A 23,685-nucleotide genomic window follows, 5' to 3' on the forward strand; every position below is an offset into this window, starting at 1 on the left:
TATTCTATGTATCGCACACACAGAGGGACGGACGGACGGACGGACGACTTTCTCATTTTCATACAGGAACTTGGTCCCCTAATACATAACCAATTAATAAGTTGGCAAACCAGAAGTTACTTATGTATTCTTCTTTCACATAAATTTCGCATACTCGTCACATTTTAATCAACTGGTGGATTTGTTACTGCTGATATTAATGGAGAATAAATCTATTGCACACGTGAAACTGTATGCAAAAAAATCTTTAGACAGAACAAAGGTTCGACAATACATACATAGATTCAGTGGCGTATTTGTGAACGTATGTAAGTTCGTACTCATTGTCATTCCAGACATTTATTTGAAGATAAAAGTATGACGTGTGGGATATGACTTTTTAGTAAGATGAATAAATTTGTGAGCTATTTTCTGTATGGATGCCGGCTTAAATCAAGCATTTAAATACATAAATATAAATAGCGTTCATAGACAAAATAACATCAAATCCAGCCACCAACTTTTCCATTGATGACTATTTAATCATAAGCTAAAGGTGACATGGGCTACGTACATACACCTGCATGCTGTGATTTGCATGCGGTCCGTATGCAGTACATAATTCATACTTTTCTATGTACATATGTTTTGTGCAATGTAAACGAAGCACACTGGAAAACGAAGAATGATACTAATGTTAAATATAAACATTGTCATGCACATAATATAAGTGATATTCACAGTAACAGATTATTGCGATTATAATCATTAATGATTATAATTATCCAAAATTTCTCTATGGCGAAAATAAACCAATGTGATTATAATCCTAAAAAAAATAATCCTCTCATTCGACAATTGTGTGGATTATAATCGCTTATTTTGTATTATCCAGCTAAAAATTTTAGTAACTACGGAAAATATTCACCAAACAAATTTAAATCGGTGTAAAGAATCGTGAGTACTCACAGTAGACGATTATAATCTGAATGGATTATAATCCGTGAAGCGATTATAATCGGTTACTGTGAATACCACTATTATGTAGTGACGAAAGAAACTCATGGAAAAGCCTTGGCAGGGTTGCATACCAAGAAAAGTGAGCATACATAAATGCATTTTATTTAACAAACGTTAACAAATTTATTACTAAAAGATTCCTTAAAAGTTGGACAAGTCAATACCTACACACATCACATTCCCGTCTTTGGGTATAATTTTAAAAATTCGCATGGACCCCAAAATAAGTAATTTAAGGTGTAAAATATTTAAAAAATTTTATACATAAAACACTGTAAATGCAGAATTAAGAAGAAAGCGAACTATAAATAAATAAATCATGGAAAACAAGGGGTTCGTTGCCAGTGCTCCACCCCTACAACAACTCGACCCAGGTCTACTTTCTTAGGAAGAGGGTCAACCTCCTCCTTTTTACAGTGATGCTATTTTTCATGGAAATCATGACTCAACACAACCACAGCAAAGGGCAAGTGTACATACCTGTGCACGTACATATTCCACCTCCTCCAGAACCCAGGATTTATATTATCCCTCCAACCTGTGGCGGTGGTGAGGAACGGGCGGAAGTCGGAGCAGAAAATGGTCCCAGTGTTCATGTATCGGATTTTGTTATGGGTCACGAGGAGGGATTTCTGTTCGTGAGGTAAATATTTAAAAATGTAATTTTTACCCCAAAAATGGACTTTTTTTACGGATAGATTGATAATTTGATTACTTGGGCCACCTAGTATAACAACATGGAAAAATCGAAGTGGCGAACATTGACCCGTTTTAAGGTCATTTTCGACATGAGACCTTAACGCCGAAAAATGCCGCCTAGTGAAGCTCAAGACGATGTGGAATCCGAAATTTCAGCTTCCTAACTCAAAAGATGACGAAGAAATCTCTGTACTACGAACCCTACCTTAAACTCACAAAAATAGCCATAGAGGATGGTTGGGTGCAACTTTTTTCAAAATTTTTCTTCTATTACACTAATTTCATGCCATATGACTTATTTTTGATGGAAATTTGAAAATAAAAAATCCAGCTGCCGAAGCTTACCTATTTGATATGGACACCGTCAATAAGTAATCTGAAAAAAATAATGGGACCGGAAATGGTACAGAAATATATTTTGACATTCACTCGTAACAAAATGTTACTTTTTAAGGTAAATCCTCTCTGAATTCAAAATTAGGTAGACTAAATCCTAATCGGTATACTAAATCCAGAGTAACGATGCATTACTTGATAATTAGTAAAGTTTACGCTGGATTTTGTATAGTTTAAATACCTAACACAGGATCCAAAGTGTATTAACTTTTCGAAAGGTAACCTTATTTTTAAGAGTGCTGTCTTACCAATTTTTTCCGCGATCGGGTCCACCTCGTCAGATTGGAACGATTCAGCCGGCCTTGTAATCGTCTTGACATCTTTACCCGGCAGCAATAGTAGAACGGAGAACAGGGAAATAAATATGAAGCAGACATAAAAAATGAACACGATTTGTTTCATGATGCTGTAAATTATGGTTTGAAAATTAGGGGGCAAATATCTGTAATATTTTAAAGATAATCTTAGGGGTTATCTAGTTAAACGAGAGTTGATGACCGTGTTCTTCACGCCAGCTCAGAGCTTCGTCTGTCTGACACTTTTAAAATTTGGGACACATGCAGCTGAAGGAAATCTGGTACATACACTTATGGCCATACATGCATAGGTACATACATATTTATTTTTTTAAAGTTTTGCACACTTAAAAATTATGCTACATTTTTGTAAAGTAAATGCACTCTGCATTCTAAATTAAATAAGCTATTTACAGACTAAATCCGGAGTAAACTTTACTTTTTATAAGGTTACTAACATTTTACTGTGGATTATGTACATATGTATTTATGTATGGTTCATTTAATATTGCGAACACATTTACTTTTTAAAGCGTAACATTATTTTTAAGAGTATGCTTACGCTTAGCGATGAGGGATGGAAAGGTACAAATGAAAAAAAGGTAAATAGCCGTTAACAAATGTGTTCGGTGGATTTGGTTTGGAAGTGGATTTTGTGTGCCCTTTTCGGACAAAGGCATAGACGTGCCAGGATCATGAAGTAGAAGTAAATTCTTCTACACAAATAAATATGTGTATGTACATATGTAGTTAAACTGGCGATTTGGGTGAATAGTAATAAGTTCATGGATACATGTATGTACATAAATATGTTCACAATTGCTCATTTATGCATAAGATACCTACACAGTCTCATCCTCAAATATATTTTATAGAAATTGTTTCACTTTTCCCCAAAATTCATGATGAGATGAAATATGCCTCACAAATTAAGATAACTCCCTGCAAAACGCTTTATCTGCGCCTTTCATACGTAATAATTTTATTGAATCAATTTTGCATGCCTATAAACTTGAAATTTTTAAACAGGGGAAAATTGAGACCGCACATTTATCCTACTCTGTGATGGTTTTTGGATTCAATACCCATTCTAAAAATTGGGAATTAAAGAAATAAACAAAATTATTCCACAATTCTAAAAAAATTTTAACTTGCATTCCTTACATAATCCGCCCGTACGTCCGCTAAATCCATCCGCGTCTGCTAATTTCTTGGCGCAAGTAATCGCCTCACTGGGAACGTCCTCCGCGACCTCGCCCGCCTTTCCGGAACACGAGTAGCCCTGATCAGCTTCACAGTTTTCTTCAATTTCATACCCGCAGTAGTTTCCTTTCCCATTGGCCGCGGTGCAGATGCAGGTGCGAGCGGCACCCTCAGCTCCAAGGGGGAACAAGGTAACAGTTCCGATGAGCAAAATAATCGCAAATTTTGACATGGTAATGGTGGACATGGGTTTAATTTCTATGCAGAAATTTGAATGAGGGAAGAAATCTTGATATCGTTGATATGCTGGGAAGCTAAACGGATTAAAATGAGACGCAGTGAGTAAAATGAAATGAGAATTAATACGTGTAAACAATTTCCGGCAGGAAATGAAATACAAATTTTACGAGGTTCGGTTGAAACAATGGAGTATTGTTTTAATTCATTGCTTTATCTCCATATGTAGCATTGCGCATTTCGAAATTGAGCGGTGATTAAACACCCTACATTACTTACATATAAATGTGCGAATAAATGCTTAAAAAAAAATTAAAAGAATTTACATACATTAGGTGCTTACAACATGAAGCCTTATAAGTGTACCGACCACTTATAAGTCATTTCCACTTTTAAGTGACACTGCGCGCGCATGCGCGTTGCAATGAATTTAACTTATAAGTGATTGGAAAATAAGTCTCCTGGACTGAATTATGTATTTCTGAAATAAGACACTTATTTCGCTTGTTTTGAGCAACAGCTGCCGTTGAGATTGAACTCATTCAAGTTTACTGCCAGCCACTTGGTGACCCATAAATTATTTTTTGATCGGGTTTGAATAGATTTTCAAGTTATTTAAAATACGAGTGCAAAATACAAAATACAAAATACTCTTCAAAATAATTTACAAAATACTCTCGTAGTGCATGACTCAAATTGGGTTAATTAAACTAGTGCAGTGAAACATCTAAATGAGGAGTGCAGATGAGAATAAAGATCAAATTTTCAATAAATCTACGTCAAAAATGTCATGTAATTTATATATTATGCAAGAATTCACAAATAGTGTCTATTTTTGAAGTTTTAGGTCTTTACAAAGCAATCAGGTTAATTTTTTCAATGATTTCGACGTTTAATGCAAGTTGGTCGTCTAAACTGCATAAAAGATAAAATTTGAAAAAAGTGGAGCATTCCAATAGCACCCACTTATAATTGATTTATAGAAATGACTTATAATTTGCGGGAAAACAGAAATAGTCGATTGTAAGGCCCTATTGATAAGAAATAATCGATTGTTTTTTTTTGCGGAAATAATTTTTGCAAAAATAACCTAACCTCAAAATTATACGTCTATGAAAGTATGCATCAAATATGCATCAAATTTCATATGTGATCAGAAAAATATAACATGGGATTTCGCATAAGGAATTGACCAAAAGTGTCGAAAAATGACAAAATTCTCACCACCCATATCAGGCCTATATTTTTCACATATACTGGTACCCACTAACCCTTCTTTTTTAGTACAAAAAAGTTTCAACTCTTGCTTTGATATGCCACGAAATTGACAAAAATTTTAAGTTTTTGAGTTTTGGCAGAGTTTTTATTAAATTTGGAACATATGCAGTGTTTAAAGTGGTATTTATCAAGTGGTATTTATGTACCGGTATTTACCACCGAGCCAATAACTGGTAAAGTGGTATAAAATGATATTAAGTGGTATAAACCCGTTTGGGGTATTGGGAGACTAATTGTGCCATACGAAGGTTTACAAAGAATTTGCAATAAATAATTAAAGTAATTGAGGGATGCGACAAATATATGTAATGTTCATGTTGTTAAAATTCATAAATATATATAAACATTTAAAAAATATGCACAGTAGTCCAAATAGTACCACCATTTCTTAGTATTTTTAATTGTTTTATACTAATTATAAAAGTCAAAAATTCGTGGTTTCGTTTTCACAGTAGTTGCCAACTATTTACTAGTTGGGTTATTAAAATTATTTAAAATGATACAAAACATGCAAGTATTTTAAGCGGTTTTGAAGCCTAATGTTTTAGAAACTTCTGTCAATGTCGATCAATTGTCAGTTGACCATGAATTTAGGTTTTAATTGTCACTGTTTAAAAGAAAGTTAATAATTGTTGTGAGCTAATGCGTAACAAAAAATGTATGTTTATCATAGACATTAAGTAAAATGTTTGTAATTTGTATTACACCCTTTATTAAATGTTAGGAAGATGAAAAATATTATGCTAAACCATTAGATATTTACATACGTATTATTTAAAATATCACTCAATTTAGATTTTCCACGGCTTAATTCAACCAATCCTGAGTTTTTACCACTTGTTACCACTTGTTACCACTTTTCACCATTTTTTACCACTGTGATGGTAAAAATCAACCTAAGTGGTAAAATTTAAAACGCTGAGCATATTGCAAACGTTTTGGATAGGTCACACCGACTCTAATCACCTATTTTTTGGGTCTACATAATATTCCAGACAGAAATTAGCACATTTCAACACTTTAAATTTTCACCCTCAAAAGAGAAGTATTAAAAAACATTTTGTTGTTTAGAACCTTGCAAAATTGTGTCTCAAATTTCTGGATATTTGGAAGGTAAAATTTCTTTTATAACTTTACGTAAACTTTTGCCGTCGTAGATTACATACAACGCGAATGTAAAACTTAACGCCTAACTATGTGCAAAATAAATTCGCTGCTTGAAGCTCGTAAGCTGGGACCGAAAAAATCCCAAAGATCTGGTATTTACTAATTCAAGTGTCATAAAACCTGTCAGCGTGTCGAAACCAAAAACAGAAGTGGGTTGGGTGTAGAGGTGAATTGGCAAATTCCTAGAATTCGCCTAAATCAGACATAAACACATTCATATTAATGTTTCTTTTGTGTTCGCCGAACCGTAGTGCCACTTTTATGTAATAAAATTCATTACATAAATATGTATATCTATGTATACGTGAATATATTTTTGGACTCATCTTTAGTGGGCTTTCTTAAGTTGGAGAGTAATTAATTGGTTCATATTTTACGTAAGTCCGTCACGATCCTGCAGGATGGACACATAAATTGTTATCTTATTTACTTAAAACGATACACTGCACTCTTAAAAAGATGGGGCTGCTTCGGGTTGTGCGAGTACTCGGTTCCCGGCAACAGGGTTTGGAGAAACCCCGGGCTTTAATTGAAAAATATTAAACAATGGGTTTTAATGGGTTTTAATATAATTTTTGGTTTTGTAATTTTTGATGGGCTTGTGAGTTGTGACAATGACAATGGAACCTCTTTTCCAGGCTACACCGGACTTAACGAGTTATATTAAAAAATAGAACTAAAAATTAGGAATGACATGGCCCTTATCATTCCGTTGAATGACCCCTTTGAAGATAAATATTGGGGGTGGAAATACCCACGGGAGACTTAGTTTTCGCCTCGTGGATGGAAAGGGAGAGCAAATTTACTAAAAAAATTGAACTTTGCTGCCAACATTTTTCTTCAAAGGGCCCATTTCCCGGAATGATTAGCGACATGTAATTTCCAATTGTTGGTTTAATTGTTTGATATAACTCGTTCGACAATACCGCTGTAGCTTGTAAAAAGGTTCCATTGTGAGTAAATTTTACTATTATTAATGTAGTTAGTTTACTTAATATACAAGTACAAAATTCAGATAGCATCACTTTTCAAAAATTTAATACGATTTTAGGAGTGTACTTTAATAGAAATTTATTCTTGAGTACAATTAGGTAATTATTTACTGTTGTCTATTCTAAATACATATTCTATGTGTTTAGGTATATTTAGTGAGCGGAAACTACATACATATGTATGTATGTAAATATGTACATATATAATCCAATGTATTTAGCTGCATCCCATAATCAGCATACATATTTATACATTGTTCAAAGTTGAGAAGCTGGGAGAAAAGGCAATAAAAAAGTGTATGCACTTATTTGTAATTCAATGGGCAGATGTAATAAAACAGGTCCACACAGGAAGGGCTGGAATTTCGTAAGTATTAATCGGTTCAGTAAGTCAAGTCAAGGTTTAAATAAGTTGGGGTAGATGAATTTGTGCCAAACTTTGTATAAATATTGGCCACGCTACCTTAATTAAACGATTCAAGATGATTCAGGTAGTTTTAAGTGAATATGTTAAAATATACAGGGTGGTTTAAATCCTTCTCTACAATGGAAAATTTGTTAATGGGAAAAGCGATTATTATTATTACACATGATTACGGAGGATTTCCTTCTGAAATTCATTATTTTAAAAATTTTGACTCGATCAGTTTTGACACCTGAGTTTAATAATAAATCTCAATTTCAAGTTCTCGATACTGGTGGAAATTTGCGGGGTTTTCTCTTTTGCAACTTTTTTTACCACCCTGTATATGAAAAACATTGCAGCTTTGCAAAGATTGTATAACTATATATTTATACACGTTTTATGGGTTAAATCTCTAATCTTTATCTTAATATTTTTCACTTAATTGCAATCTGAGTAATACAGGGTGGTTAAAATGTCACGCTACAATGGAAAATTTTTCAATGGAAATATTTATAAATTTCCATTAGTTACCGAAATTCTGTTTCTGAAATTCAGCAATTAACAATTTTGCAATCATGTTCAGCCGGTTTTGATAATAATTATTAAAAATCTTAATCCCAAATCATGTAACTCATGGAGATTTAGGGACTTCACCCTTTGCAAAATTTTCCATTTCAGCATGATATTTAAACCACCCTATTTACAGGCATCTATTTAAACCTGGAAAAAAATAGTGAGGTTAGTTGTTAATTAGCAGCATCAAACTGAATATCGCAATTTAATTTACCTCAAGTTGAGATTTTTAGCTAACCCAAGTTTCCAACGTTGATTTTTAAATCCAACGTTCATCTTGTAATTTTCGAAATGGGTGGAGATATAGGTACGTTGGTTAGTATATGCATACAAAAGTAATAAAATTGCTAATATTCACAACGAGAAAGATCTGTTTATTTTAATGATTTATCTTCTTTAAATATTTAGCTATGGTGTGTAGCTTAAAACGACAGTACTTTTTTTTACATGCAAAACTTATGGCGGGCAGTAGTCTTCTTTTAGAAATCAGTACAGGTTGTGTTGGTTTAAATACAAATATAACAAATTTAAAAAAAAATAAAAAAAGATATACCGCACATGAACAAATAGAAAAACTTGTCCCCTATTTTAAATTTGTAACTCCTCACAACTTCATTCTTAACTTGTGAAAATTAAGGGGTGAAACTACTTTATAGGACTGGTATGTCCGTCCGTCTGAAAAGGTCACGAAATATCAATTAGAGGTCAGATTAAGGTCGACAAACATTATGTATGTATATGTCAATTCGATAGGAAATGTAGCGCAGAAGTCAATGGTGACATTCATTTTGACCTCTAAGGTCACCAAAGGTTACTTGGAGGTCACTTAGAGGTCGCTAAATGTTAAATCTGATACATATATCAATGTTAACTTAAATTGACCCCCCAATTTAATGGTGACATCCGTACCGACTTCAATGAACACGAAATTGTTAAATATCTTTTTTGTTAACTGTTAGCTGTTGAATTCGATACATGTCACCTCTAAAATGTTATGAAGTTTCAGTTTCACCCCTACGTTGTATGCGTTTAACGGTTTATTTAAGGCTTAATTTACTAACCATCAAATCATTTCGGGTTTATATATAAAGAAACCGGTCATTTAAGTAAATTTGTTATCTGATTTGTATAATTGTATCCTATTTAGGGAGCCAGATGTGGATAACTTGTGCAGGGAATGACAAAGAGGCTATGAAGTGCATCGGTCTGGGACGCTCACTGAAGCGAACCCTGACCACGAGACCGCTTGGTGTCATTATTTCTGAAAAGGTTTCGAAGGACATGACGTAAGTTATTGTAGACACAAATGTAAATATGTATTTTTTCCTACTTCAGTCATTATTCTTCCATTTGTTAAAAATTTAAGGAACAAATTCCTTTTTCTTACCTTTGAAAAAAATCATATCATTAGAAAGAATCTAAAATTATTTTTAAGTCGGAATGTGTAATTGGAGAAAGAAATGTATGAACAGTCGCGACGAATTTACTACACATTTGTGCTTCAACAAGCCTGTTTTGTTATATAATAAATTATTTTGTATACTGTAGTATGTATGTATTTAGCCAATCAGTGAGTTTGGTTGCCGTGTTGAATAGTTGAGATCACAAACTAGTTCTTGAAATGTCCAGCTTTACCAGCAACCCCAGCAAGGGAAAGAACTAACAATGCGATGACGCCAGCGGTCTCGCTCCGATTTTGACGAAACGACGATAATTATGTACCATTAGACAAATAATTAAACACGTGTTTCAGGATTTTTCATAATGCTCAGTTTAAACGAAATTATGACGAAATCCGTGAGCGAGAATTCCCATTTTCACCGTAATCTGTATGTGTATCTGGAGAATCTGTATTTTGCTCCCATGAGAGAAAAATACAGATTCTCCATTACGGAGTCCATCATAATTTAGTTTAAACTTAAAATTGGTCGGCACGAGGTGGTTTTCTACCATTTTGGTTTGTTGCATTTTCGAAAATTTTGACAAGTTTCAGAAATTTTCAAAAATTTTCAAAAATTTTCAAAATTTGTACTATTTTGAGTACAAGCAATATAAAATCGGAAAAAACACTTCATGCCCACGCATTTTAAGCTTAAACGAAATATGATGGAATTCGTAATGGAGAATGAAAATGGGAATTCTCGCTCACGGATTTCGTCATAATTTCGTTCAAACTGAGCATTATGTAAAATCCTGAAACACGTGTTTAATTATTTGTCTAATGCTACATAATTATCGTCGTTTCGTCAAAATCGGGGCGAGACCACTCGCGTCATCGCATTGTAAATCCCATATCACATCGGACACAAAAATATTTCCAACTATATGTGCAACAATTTTTTTTCGTATCCCCAAATGTTATGTGGTCAGAATTATGTTCTACATATACATATTTGACATACTTGTGCAGTACGGCACCAAGTATTCAGTTTATATCCAAATGGGGAACTATATCTGAAAAGTTAAAAAACCTATCAATACAGCTTTGCTCAGCCCGAACCAGGATTGATTACTAAACCCATGTTTGTCAGAATGCTATACTATTTTTCACCAATTTTTGCATTAACTAACGTCAATTGGTAGTATTACTTGGCATCAAATACCACGAGCAATGGAAGCTGTTCGTATAAAAATTTCGAAATTCAACCCTCCTAAGTCATTTTTCGACTCCACACTAAATTTTAACTGAATATACGAACTCCTAGTAATCGGTATGGGTACCCCTTATAATTAGTACCCCTCTGGTTACTTTTTGTTCATACAAATTTGACTTCATACAATTTCATGAGAAGCCATTAAGTATCACCGTTCTGAATTTCAGCTTTTTGCAACAAGCTATGAGAATCGGTATGGGTCACCCCAACGGGTCCAGGCTTTTAAAAATGTTACCAATTTCACTTCATATTCTTCCATTCGGGGCCCTTAGCAGTCTGTATACCAAATTTCAGCTCGATTGGATGATTTTGAAAAATCGGTATGGGTCACCCAAACGGGTTTCTGCGGTTGGAAAATTTTCCAATTTCACTTCATATTCTTTCGTTAGGAGCCATTAGCAACCTCTCTACCAAATTTGAGCTTTCTACTACGATTTTGAAATTTTGGTGAATAATACCCCAACTACTCCGATGACCCCCACCGGTCAACCACTGGACTGATTTCGCCCATCATCCAACTCGTTTCCTAACTTTGTCCAGTATGCATATGATAAAAATTTCAAGTCAATCGGTCAACTCGTTCGAGAGCTATCGAAAGACAGACAGGCAGACGAACATGACAATTACATAAGCCCTATTTCGGGCTAAAAACGGTTCAGGTGTGTACCAATCTCTCAATGTGGTCAAGTGTTGTTATGTGTGGATGCCTCACTGCATACATGTGGCTATGCCTGTTTACCTATGTATCCAACTAACATAATAGTAAAATCATTTGATAATTTTTTAGTAAAATAATCGAAATGTTAACACATTCTAGAGTATGACACAAATATTCGATTTAATTTAGGAAGCTTCTGAAATCCGAGTTTCAACTTTGCCGTCGCCTGAATTCAGGAGAGAAATGTAACAATGGCAAAAATGTGAAATTCCGGTCGATTGCAAACCTTCACATTCAACAAATTCCTCAACTCAAGTGTGGCGTGTTTCTTGACAGCAATTGCCTTGCTTTGAAAAATTGCGATTCCATTTTTCGCAAGAAAGGTGTCCAATGGGTAAATGATAAAGGAATTCCATGTGCGGCTATCGTTATCAACTCAAAATTTGGATGCACAACTGGTCAACGTAAAATGACGGATTTGATTGCGGAAATTGAAAATGATGAAAACTATACAAAAAAATCCATCCTTGAACTTGAGAAACTGTACGCGAAACTTCAATACTGCGTCGAAATGGATGTTTCTGGGTATGTATCGTATAACCATTAAAGTAGCTTAAACGGATTGATGGTATACAGAGTATATGTATGCAGTATTTGCATACCGGCATTGCTAAAATTATTCTTGCAGTAAATACCCACAACCTCGAAATGGCGACGACGTAAAGATGGCGTGGTTTGTGAGTACGGGTCATCCTATGGAAACAACGTGTAATACAATCAACACTTTCGAAAGCGAGTTAACTGAATTGTGGAATTCACTTGTATTTCCTCCCAAGTCTGGGAGCACAAACGTAAATCTGTATCTAATTGCTTAACCCGTTTAAATATGATTTATGATGTTTATTGTTTGTTTTGATCGGTCATCTTATTAGCAAGATTGTGCATCCATCCCCAATTCACTATGGCTGACATCAGCATTGAGCGATTCAATTGCAATCGTAGGCATGGCATGCCGATATCCTGGGGCGAATAACATTGACGAGTTCTGGTCGTTGCTTGAAAACGGAGGTGATGGAATTGTACGCGTCCCTGAATGGAGGTGGACGAAGGATAATTCATTTATGATGATGGGAGATGTCCGAAAAACTGAAGCTGGATTCTTGTCATGTCCGGTGGACATGTTTGATGCAAAGTTTTTTAACACGAACCAAGCGGACATGGATTATCTTGATCCCCAGCAGAGTCTTGCACTCAAGGTTGTATGGGAGGCATTGGAGAATGCTCGCATTGATCCGTCAACGGTAAAGAACACTCTCACAGGCGTATTTGGAGGCTGGTGGAGAAATGATTTTAAGGAAATGCAGGAGTTTAAAGGATTTAATGGGATGGACTTTCTGCGCATGTATATGGGCAACTCACTCGGACCTTTGACGGCTAGAATTGCTCACTTTTTTGATCTTATTGGACCCGCCATTTCCAACGAGAGCGGTTGCTCCACATCCGTCGTCGGGGTTGATATGGCTTGCGACAGTTTGAGAAACGAAAATTGCGATACTGCAATAGCAATTGGAGTGAATCTCCTTCTTCACCCATTCCCTCTTGGTGATGGAGCTATGGAAGGAGTTCTTGCACCGGATGGAAGATGCAAAACATTTGACTCAACCGCAAATGGATTTGGACGTGCTGAGGGGGTGGGCGCTCTAATCCTAAAAAGATTTCCAGACGCAATTTCGAATGGAGATCGAATTTGGGGACTTATTCGTGGGTCTGCAGTAGTGCAGGAGGGTTCATCTCGAAGTATGGGGACACCAACAGTCACTGTTGAAGCCAAATGTATGCAGCTTGCCCTCGATCGAGCAGGAGTTAACCCTAATGATATACATTTCGTCGAAGCTCATGGGACCGGCACAGCGGTAGGTGATCCCATTGAAGTGGCGGCAATTGAACAAGTATATGGTGGAAGGCAAGTGGGTAACCCACTAATTATAGGATCCGTAAAAACAAACATTGGGCATACTGAGTCGGTGTGCGGTATCGCCAGTATTCAGAAAACCGTTTTGGCTATGAAGTTTGATCTGATACCGAAACACCTGCATTTGACGACAGTAAATCCCGATATAGATATTTCATCCATACCTGCACTGATCCCCATGGACAACGTCCCGTGGCCTAGGAATTCTAACCAAAGCCCACGAATTGCTGGTGTGAACTCTTTCGGAATCACTGGAGCTCAGGCACATATAATTATTCAGGAACCTCCGGAAGTACATTACTATGACCTCTGTAGTCAAAAGGACTCTAGGGAACTAAGAATACTTACTTTTTCAGCAAAGACAGAGACATCATTAGCAGCACAGATCAACGAGTATTCAATATTTCTTCAACATTGTGGTCATGATCTAAATGACATTGAGTATACCATGCACACTGCTCGGTCGCACTTCCACATTCGCCAGGTTGCCATAGGAGAAAACAAAGGAGACCTTCTTTCTTGCATTAAAAACCTTAAAGTTTCCACTTCCAGGCGAAACGTTATTCCAAAAGTTTGTTTCCTTTTCACTGGACAAGGTTCACAATATCTGCAAATGGGGAAAGAACTATATGATACAAGTGTAGTATTCAAGTCAAACTTTGACAGAATTAAAGCAATTCTTAATGATCAATATGGCTTCTCCATTAAGAAAAGTGTATGGAATTCTGACGGTGATAACTGGAAATTGAAGTCTACAACCGCTAGTCAGACGTCGATATTTGTCATTGAAATTTGTCTACTACGGCTTTGGGAGTCCTGGGGTGTGAAACCGGATGCTTTTCTTGGGCACAGTTTAGGCGAGTTTGCTGCCATGGTTGCCGCCGGGATTCTTACTGTGGACGATGCCCTGAAATTAGTTGTTATGAGATCCCAACTAATCGATGCCTTACCTTCGTCATAAATGCTGGTTGTGGCCACTAACTTAGACAATGTGTGGACCAGCCTACGAAATGCAGGGATTCAGAAAGAAGGAGATAAATGCCTAGACGTTGCTGCCATTAACTCAGTTAAACAAACAGTTCTAGCTGGAGACACGAAACTTATCGATGGCTTTAGAGAGTATTGTGCTAACAACGGGCTGATAACCCACCAATTGGATTCACGGCATGCCTTCCACTCGAGGCAACTGGATCCGATGTTGAAGAAGTACGAGGAGATTGCACATGGTATTAATTTTCAGCCCCCAGAGATTAATTACATATCTGGAGTCCAAGGGAAATCGATTTCCGAAATTGATGTTAACTACTTAATAAGACAAACAAGGGAGTGTGTAAGTTTTATTGATGCTTCCCAATGCGCTGTAACACATGGGTACGAATTGTACGTTGAGGTTGGACCCCATCCAGTGCTAAGTCCGCTTGTTGTGTCCAACGCAGAAAAAGTAATTGAATGTTTAATTTAACACCAGTATACAGTATGTAACAAATTTAATGCTACGATGACATAATTTTTATATCGACATGATCGCGTAAATTTTAAAATTTCAAACTCCGCACAAAAATCTCAAAAGTATATACGGACAATTTCCTCGTGGCCGATTTTTAATATCGCACAAAGGTGCAGATCAGCATTATTTTTGTGAACAAATTTGAGGCGTCGGAAAAAAAACTTCGTGGATAATTTTTTTGAACTTTCTAATATTTTTATCGGATGCGACATGCGTTTTGAACAAAAATGAGCTTTGGTCGGACCGTGTACGATTTTTTTGACACCCACAGGAATTTTTCGCCAAGGACAGGTTGAAGGCCCAAAATCGCCACCGCGGCGAAAATTCGAAAACTGAAATATACGTTTTTATATTTACAGTCCTGACATGCAAACTTCCTGTGGGCGTCAAAAAAATCGTACACGGTCCGACCAAAGCTCATTTTGCTTCAAAACGCATGTCGTATCCGATAAGAAATATTAGAAAGTTCAAAAAAAATTATCCACGAAGTTTTTTTTTCGACGCCTCAAATTTGTTCACAAAAATAATACTGACCTTTGACCTTTGTACGATATTAAAAATCGGCGACGAGGAAATTGTCCGTATATACCTTTGAGATTTTTATGAGGAGTTTGAAATTTTAAAATTTACGCGATCATGTCGATATAAAAATTATGTCATCGTAGCATTAAATTTGTTGCACACTGTAATATCAAAAATAAATCTCAACACAGTTTATCATAATTATTACAGGTGGCAAACGACCTAATTGTACTACCATCCATACGCAAAAATAGATCGGATTGGGCAACTATTCTATTATCGTTAAGTCAACTTTATACTTTGGGCATTCCTGTCAATTGGGAGAAGTTCCATAGGTATTCTCAGGCAAAGAAAATTGATTTACCAGGATATGTATTCGAGGAAAAATCCCACTGGATGGTAATTCAGGATAAAGGCACAAATCCATTTCATCCACTTCTTGGATCCTACTTCCCAAATGCGTCAGAAATTACTATTTTTGAATCTAATGTGCATGTTCAACGGTTGCCATTTCTAAAGGACCATCTCATTGGGGACAAAATTATATTTCCATGTGCAGGATATATGGACATGTGTATGACTTCAGGGTTTGCGCATGCTAAATGTGACGAAGGCGCGTACTTCAAGCCAATTAATGCTATTTCCATAAGTAACTTTGTAATATCGACACCGATCTGCTTAAATGAAGATCAAGGTACAGATTTCCAGGTATACATACACGTTATCTAATGTCTACTAGAACATATCGTATTTAATGAAATGATCCCATATCTACCGACTTATATCTTAAACCTAATTTACGTTAAATGTAACAGGTAGTTGTATCCAGGAATAGTGAAGGCGACACAGTGTCCACGATTTATACTCGGTTGGAGTTAGGACAATCAGAATTCAAATGGGTGAAAAACGCATCAGCCAGATTTGAGGCTAATCCATCCCCACCTGATCCAAGCATACTCAACTTTGCGGAGATATTTAACAACGTCTGTGAGCCAGTGAAGATTGATTATGACTACAAAAGGTTAAGTGAACACAGCGAGCTTAAACTTGGGGCCTCGTGTCAAACAATTTCAACGAAGGATGTATGGAAGAATCCTGAGAATGACTCGGAATATTTATTTACATTTAAATGTTCTGAAACGCAAGAAGACCTTGATCGATTTATAATTCATCCATGGATTACTGATGCTGCTCTCCAAGTACAAGGATTTCTATTAGCACATCTTGCCGAAATGGGTACGGCCAAGTTAATGGTTCCTGTCCAGATTGAGAAATTTGTTTGGTGGGGTCGCTCTGCACAGTCAGGGTACATATTCACAAAACTAGGGAATAATTACAACGAGTCACACATATACGATGATACTGGTCTACTGATAGCTTCTTTGCTTGGCATAGAAATCATGCAAACTTCGTTGCAAAATATTATGGCTTTAATCAACTCTCAAAGGAGCTTATACCATGGCGGAATGCATTTGGAACGAAAGCATGGGACCAGAGGAGAGGCGAATTTCAGATAAAGAACGGGGAACAATTTCACTTCATGAAATTGTTGAGTCTGTACAAGTCTGTAATAAGTTTACAGAAAAGGAAGAATCATATTATAATAGTTTGAACCAATTGGCTGGTTTATACATGCTGAAAGCTATGCGAGAGATTGGAATAAGTGATGACACATCCTATAGCTTGCAGGACATTACAGAGAACCTCAGAGTTATTTTAAGTTTGAGGAAGTTTTTGCGTTATATATTATTGGAAATGACAAGTGATGGATATTTCGAATTACAAGTTGGACAACAACCCGTTGATGAGGATCTTTGTTTTATTCCCTCGCAAAGCCAACAAACATTACAATTTGAATGTATTTGTTCAAGCATTTTAAAAGTAGAAGAAACACTGTTAGACACTCATCTTGAATGGGGAGTACAAGATACAGGTTATGCTCGAATTGTTTGGAACAGTCTAGCTAAAATCCTAACCGGCCAAACTTCGATGGTCGATTTACTGTTTGATGGTTCAGAGGATAAAGATGGAAAGGGACTAGCAGAATTATACTACACTGACTCTTTGATCGTACAGAAACGGCACGTTCTCAATCCACTGGTGTTTGCACTTCTCGAGAAACTCTCAGTTAGAACAAAATCGGTTATCCGAATACTGGAAGTGGGAGCTGGAGTTGGAAGTAGGACAATTCAACTAATTAAAATTATTAATGACATTGGAGTGTCAAGCTTTCATTATACCTATACTGATTTATCTCCTGCGTTTTTGCAAAAAGGTGAAAAATTGTTTGAAGAAACTGAGATTGCAGCAAGTTACGAAATCTTCGACATAGATGCAGACCCTTTATGCCAAGGATTGATCCCACAGCATTACGATATTATCATAGCCTCGTGGGTTCTTCATGCTACTAAAGATCTACAAAAATCTCTAAACAATTTGAAATTTCTTCTCAAGCCTCATGGTTACTTACTCATAGATGAGCTTGTCAAGCCTTCGAGGGATATTAATCTATTTTTTGGAGGTTTGGAAGGGTTTTGGAAGTTTGAGGACTTCAAGCTTCGCCCTTGGAACTGTGAGCTATCAGTGGACGGATGGAGGGCTCTACTTGAATGTTTGGGATGCACAGAAGTTGTGGACATCGAAACATATGGAGGGGTCAATGCATTAATTATGGCCAAATTCGGAAGCTATGCGTGTACCTCCATTAATAATTCCGGAGAAACATTGAGGCCTGCCAGTCCAACTTGGTTATTATTTGGTGATCATGAGCAAAAGTCCCTTAGCTTTAAACTTCAGCAAAAGCTTTTAAACTTGGGACAGAGTTGCACTATTCTAGATGATTATGACGTTGGACCGGACGGATACTCGACTATATCAAAATATATTTCAGCCCATGTTGAGAGACTTCTTGGCATAATTTTCACCTGGGAACTGGAACCTGGTCTAAACTACTTAAAAATATGCGAGCGATTCATGTATATTTGCAAATACTTGGCTGAACATCCTACCGCGAATTCTTTAAAATTAATTACGATAACCAAAGGATGCATGTGCGCTGGACCAGAAGACGAATTTGTCAGCATACCTGATGCATCGCCTATCGTTTCGATGGTGCAAGTTCTGGCAAATGAAAACAGTGATTATAGATGCAAAGCTGTGGATGTTGACAATAGTGAAAATGTTGAAAATGAAGTATTCTCAGAACTCTTCCACTGGGATTCGGAGACTATGGTTGCCTACAGGAAGGGTAAACGTTGCACTCCTCGTCTAAAGAATTATACAGTGAAAAATTCATCACTCGAGATTCCTCGAACAGAAAAAACTCGACTCGTTATTCCTCGAACATTTGACATTGCCGACCTCCACTTTATTCCGTTCAAGATTGATCCGATCCAGCATGGACATGTGGAGATAACAATTAAGGCATATTCAATTAACTTCGTGGATATGTTAGTGGTGACGAAACCTGATTCTGCATTCGATTTGATAAATCATGTCGGAATTGATATTGCTGGAGTTGTTTCAAAGGTTGGACCAGGATGCAGTGCTTTCAAACTAGGAGACCGTGTTTTTGCCCTTCGTTGTATAGGAGATCCCCTTCCAAGCCATTATAATGCACCCGAAACGTCCGTCATGCCAATTCCTGATAGTATGACGTACAATGACGCTGCAACGTTTCCATTAGCATCACTTACTGTGCTATATGCAATTGCATGTCTTACCAAAGCGACGAAAGAAGATGTTTTGCTTATCCACACAGCATCAGGTGGAGTTGGCCTCATGGCCATTCAGTTGGCTCAGGAGATCGGCTGCACTATTATTGTCACCGCCGGAACTGAAAGAAAACGGAACTACCTGAAAAGTCTAGGATTGAAATATGTATTTAATTCCAGAACAACTGAATATGAGTATGACATCAGAACTGCACTTAACGGACGAGGAGTTAGCATTGTTCTGAATTCCATAACTGGAACAGGATTTAAGGAAGCCACCTTATCAGTGTGCGGCAATGGTGCTACATTTATTGAAATGAGCAAAATGAACATTTGGAGTAAACGAGAGGTTCAAAACCTAAGACCAGATATAAAATATGAAATTATCGATATTTCTACACTTCCAAGTGGGGAAGTAGAATCCCTAATGCGGAATTTAAGATCCCAGTTTGCGGGAGAACTAGAAAGCAGGAAGTGTCCAACCCCGCTTCCATATACATGCTTCGAATCATGCCGCATAAAAGAGGCATTGGAATACGTAGAGAGAGTGAAACATATTGGAAAAGTGGTCATATCTATGCCAGAAATGGACAAGAATGGCGTGCCAGCTTATAAAATGTTTCATGACGAGGCCACGTATTTAATTACTGGTGGCTTAGGGGGAATTGGACTTGAAGTAGCTAAATGGATGATAACTGCTGGTGCAACGAAACTCCTCCTACTTGGTCGTAGCCCTCCGGCACCCGAAGTTACCAGATACCTAGATAAGTTACAGCAAGATGGCATCGCCTGGGCAATGCAACTATGCATCCGCTAATTATTATCTCGATTCCCTGATCCAGTACAGAAATTCGTTAGGACTTCCTGCCCTGACAATTCACTGGGGTCAATGGGGGTCGGTTGGACTTGCCGCAAACATTAAGCATTCGATTCTAAAACCTTTCACAATTAATCAAGGGCTTGCTGCATTGGAGTATGCAATGATATCCCACAAAACTCAAGTGATCCCATATGAGGCCGACCTGAGTACCGCTAAAAAAGTCTTGGCTTCTGCAAGAGGAATACTTTTCAACATTATGGACTCATCGGTAGTTTCTGCTTACCAAATAGACGGTGAAAAATTTTGGATCGAGTACGATTCAGCGAGTGGAGTGGATGCGCACAACGAGATTTTGCAAAAATATATCAAACAAATCATACGGATTACATTGAAAATGAACGAAAATGAAAAAATTGATAACCACGCCAGCTTTCAGGATTTGGGCATGGACTCGATAATGATGGTCGAGATGAAGAATGGATTACAAGCATCAGTTGGAAAACGAGTCAAAATATCAATTAATTCAGTCAAAGACTGTAGAACCGTATCAGAGTTATCAGCTCGCTTGGTCGACATCATTTCGGGAACCGAACCGATTACAATTTTGACACGTGATCAAATCAGGGAATTAGTTTACTACGATGCAAAATTACCAGATAATATTCAAATCGGTTGCAATCTAGCCTTAACATTATGCCCACTAAGCAAAATTTCGACGATTTTGATAACTGGAGCAACAGGAACCCTTGGGCCTTATATACTACGTGACCTGAGGCAGAACTATCCATCAATTAAAAAAGTCTATTGTCTGATGAGGCTGAGCTCCTTAAGTTCGAGTGATGATCGTTTCCTTCGTTATTTACAGAACAAAAATTTACTTTCGCTAGACGAGTTGGAAAGTTGGGTAGAAACCATACCAGGGGATGTGACAAAGGAGTTGATGGGCATGAATTCTACGACATATTCAAAAATTTCTTGTGAAGTTGATGCGCTGTTTAATTTAGCAGTTAGTGCTTCGCTGCCAGAAAGATACAGTGCCACTAAAAGCCTGCATAGCAGTAGAATCATCAATGTACAAGGCTGCAAGAACGTGCTCGAATTGGCTGTGGCGAATAAGCTGAAATATGTTTACCATGTCTCAAGCATTGGAGCGGAACACGAATTGGATGAGGACGAGATATATAAGGAGACCTGGCCTAATCTGGGTCAAGTGGACCAGTTTACCAATTCTGCCTATATAATTTCCAAATTAATCTGCGACAACCTAATAGAACAAGCGGTAGCTCGAAGTATTCCTTGCAAGGTATTTAGGATGCCAAATATTGGAGGGGATAGCAAAACTGGTGGAAATGTTCCCTTGAAAGTTTCCAAATGATGCGCCTGATGACCTATATGTACCTTGGTTTTATGCCGGCCGAGAACGTTCCCCTCTGCGTGATGCCGGTCGATCTGTGTGCAGAATATTCGCTTAGACTGTTCTTTATGGAGAGCACACCGTGTGAAATATACAACGTGATCAACCCCGAGTTAGGTAAGTTTACTAATTGAGGCCGGCATAGATTCTCACAACCTACATACGATTGTGACTAATAGCTTAATTTACAAGCCGTGTAGACGCAAAAATCCGAAGTAGACTTTTAGTTGTAAGTTAAGTTGCACGTCACAATTTTATGTTATAGGTTATGCGACCTAACAACTGAAGCTGTTAAGAATAAAATTAATTTCCAATTTAACCTTGTCATGCATGGTCCATAGGTGACGAGCGTGAATTTGACGAAGTAGCCAAAGAACTCGGAGTTAATTTGGATGTCCTCGAACCAGACGAGTTTTTTGAACGAGTAAAGAAATTGAACGACGACAACTCCCCAATGAACGAGTTTATAAAGCATGCAATAGGGTACGAAAGTGATCATAGAAAACTGCTTGACAATCCTCCTGCGTTTTACGTCCCCTTCCTTAGAGGAAAGAAGGATATCACATGGAGCAAAAAGTTGGCACGATTTATTCCTGATGTTTACCCGTCCAAGATAATTCCCTCGTGGGACATACTTCGTAAAGATTTGGCTTTGGCAAAGAAAACAGGAATTTTTGACAAGTATAAGATTAATTATTCGAAATAGCTTTTTCATTTGCCACCTTTCTTCAGTTGAATTGGTTTAGTGCTTGCCAATATATGTTACATCATACTTGCACTTTCAATGTCAATAAATTCTTATCTACATATTTACAACCAGATAAGAAATTTTTCTAATGTAAGCTTACATTCCTATCAATGTATCGTGCTTATGTAAAAGAAATGTCTAATTTCTTTTACAAATTAACCAAATTAAGACAAAACTTTTGTCGTCCTTAATGTTTAAATATAAATAAATCACAAATAAATAATTCAGATTTAAATTTATGTATATGTACATGTAGTAATGAAATTTATATTCGACACAAAGCCACTTCCACACATCTCCTTGGCTTGTTACTTATTTACTTGGAGATATATAAACTATCGAGGCAATAATCATCATCACATTAATCTTAAAATTGAGCAACTAAAAAATTTTCAGCAGTTCCAACATCATTTGTTTCTTCTTTACGCCATAATTAATTAATTAGTCGGGCAAAACTCAGGCTTTATTCCTTAGAAAAATACGGGATGTGTGGAAATGCCGGGTTCAAAAAAATGTTTGTCTAAAAACGTGTTCCTGAAATTATTATGTAGAATATGTCTTAACTAATTCCAAATTTAAATTGTTAATGAAATAAAATAAAATCATATGAGCAAACAAATCATGTAAATAAATATATTAACGTGAAATCTAATACGTAATATGAATGAACAAATGGGATATGTTGGCTTCTAAAGTTCCATATACAAGTTTATCTGGTGTCATTCCACGGGTCGATTTCAAAAATGTAACTCATCCCTTAATGCAGAAAATCAATAAAGATAAAATATGAACCGTCTCACCAAAACATGGTCCTTTGAGTGGAAGGGACATTCTTAGCAAAATAGTATGGAATCATCACCAAACCGAATGTAGCGGCGCTGTGAATACGGACATTACCGTTTCCTGGGCGAAAAATGTAGATATAAACACATAAACCTTTGAGTTGATGAAATTTAACCGATTAGAATCAGACTATTTATTACCCACGCTGAGAAGTTATTACTAAATAAATTTCATCACGGGTGTATATGTGTATTTGCATATATGACTTCACCACATTTTTAGCAGTCTGCCAGGAACCAGGACCAAATTAAACTGGCGTAAAATGGGTAAAAATTTGACAATGAACAATTTGCAGCACAATTAAATGCACATTAATGTATGTCTGTACATATTTATGCATACATCTCATAGATCGGAGGTCAGACATTGACAAAGCTTACATAGTCCGTCCACGGCAAATTGAACCCGGAGATATGGAAGACTAAATCCCGGCCCATGCTTATTAACGTTGAACTGAGTTTAGTCTCCCATATCTCCGGGTTCAACTTGCCGTGGACAGATAGTACGTTTATACATGCTATGATTTAGGCAAATACAACACTACAAAAATTTTACTTCTGCAAGAAATGTTAATTTCAGCTTAACTGA

General features: G+C 36.8%; 2 protein-coding genes and 2 long non-coding RNA genes across 5 annotated transcripts; 2 read left to right on the forward strand and 2 right to left on the reverse strand.

Moving 5' to 3' along the window:
- Nucleotides 1-1,093: 1,093 nt before the first annotated feature.
- On the reverse strand, nt 1,094-2,657 carry LOC110855074. The gene is made up of 3 exons (XR_002548413.2): nt 2,343-2,657; nt 2,044-2,074; nt 1,094-1,631 (listed from the first exon to the last, which is right to left on the reverse strand). It is a non-coding gene; the product is annotated as an uncharacterized LOC110855074 (long non-coding RNA).
- Nucleotides 2,658-3,343: 686 nt separating this feature from the next.
- On the reverse strand, nt 3,344-6,389 carry LOC110855036. The gene is made up of 3 exons (XR_002548404.2): nt 6,183-6,389; nt 3,555-3,907; nt 3,344-3,480 (listed from the first exon to the last, which is right to left on the reverse strand). It is a non-coding gene; the product is annotated as an uncharacterized LOC110855036 (long non-coding RNA).
- Nucleotides 6,390-8,420: 2,031 nt separating this feature from the next.
- LOC110854860 (phthiocerol/phenolphthiocerol synthesis polyketide synthase type I PpsA-like) lies at nt 8,421-20,113 on the forward strand. 2 transcript variants are annotated; one of them, XM_022103288.2, is made up of 7 exons: nt 8,421-8,553; nt 9,394-9,532; nt 11,748-12,143; nt 12,247-12,409; nt 12,491-14,971; nt 15,770-16,267; nt 16,375-17,019. In XM_022103288.2, exons 1-5 carry the CDS (start codon nt 8,538-8,540, stop codon nt 14,489-14,491), a joined length of 2,715 nt encoding a protein of 904 aa, XP_021958980.1. In that variant the 5' UTR covers nt 8,421-8,537; the 3' UTR covers nt 14,492-14,971; nt 15,770-16,267; nt 16,375-17,019. The 2 variants fall into 2 exon arrangements, with proteins under 2 accessions (XP_021958980.1, XP_035711528.1); XM_035855635.1 differs by lacking the exons at nt 8,421-8,553; nt 9,394-9,532; nt 11,748-12,143; nt 12,247-12,409 and having other exon boundaries at nt 14,498-14,971; nt 16,375-20,113.
- LOC110854863 (probable polyketide synthase 44) lies at nt 20,028-22,858 on the forward strand. Its single transcript, XM_022103289.2, has 2 exons — nt 20,028-21,623; nt 21,848-22,858. The coding sequence occupies exon 1, from the start codon at nt 20,052-20,054 to the stop codon at nt 21,465-21,467; it is 1,416 nt and encodes a 471-aa protein (XP_021958981.2). The 5' UTR covers nt 20,028-20,051; the 3' UTR covers nt 21,468-21,623; nt 21,848-22,858.
- The last annotated feature ends 827 nt before the right edge of the window (nt 22,859-23,685 follow it).

Source organism: Folsomia candida, unplaced genomic scaffold, assembly GCF_002217175.1.
Source record: "Folsomia candida strain VU population unplaced genomic scaffold, ASM221717v1 Fcan01_Sc011, whole genome shotgun sequence".
Lineage (NCBI taxonomy): Eukaryota > Metazoa > Arthropoda > Collembola > Entomobryomorpha > Isotomidae > Folsomia > Folsomia candida.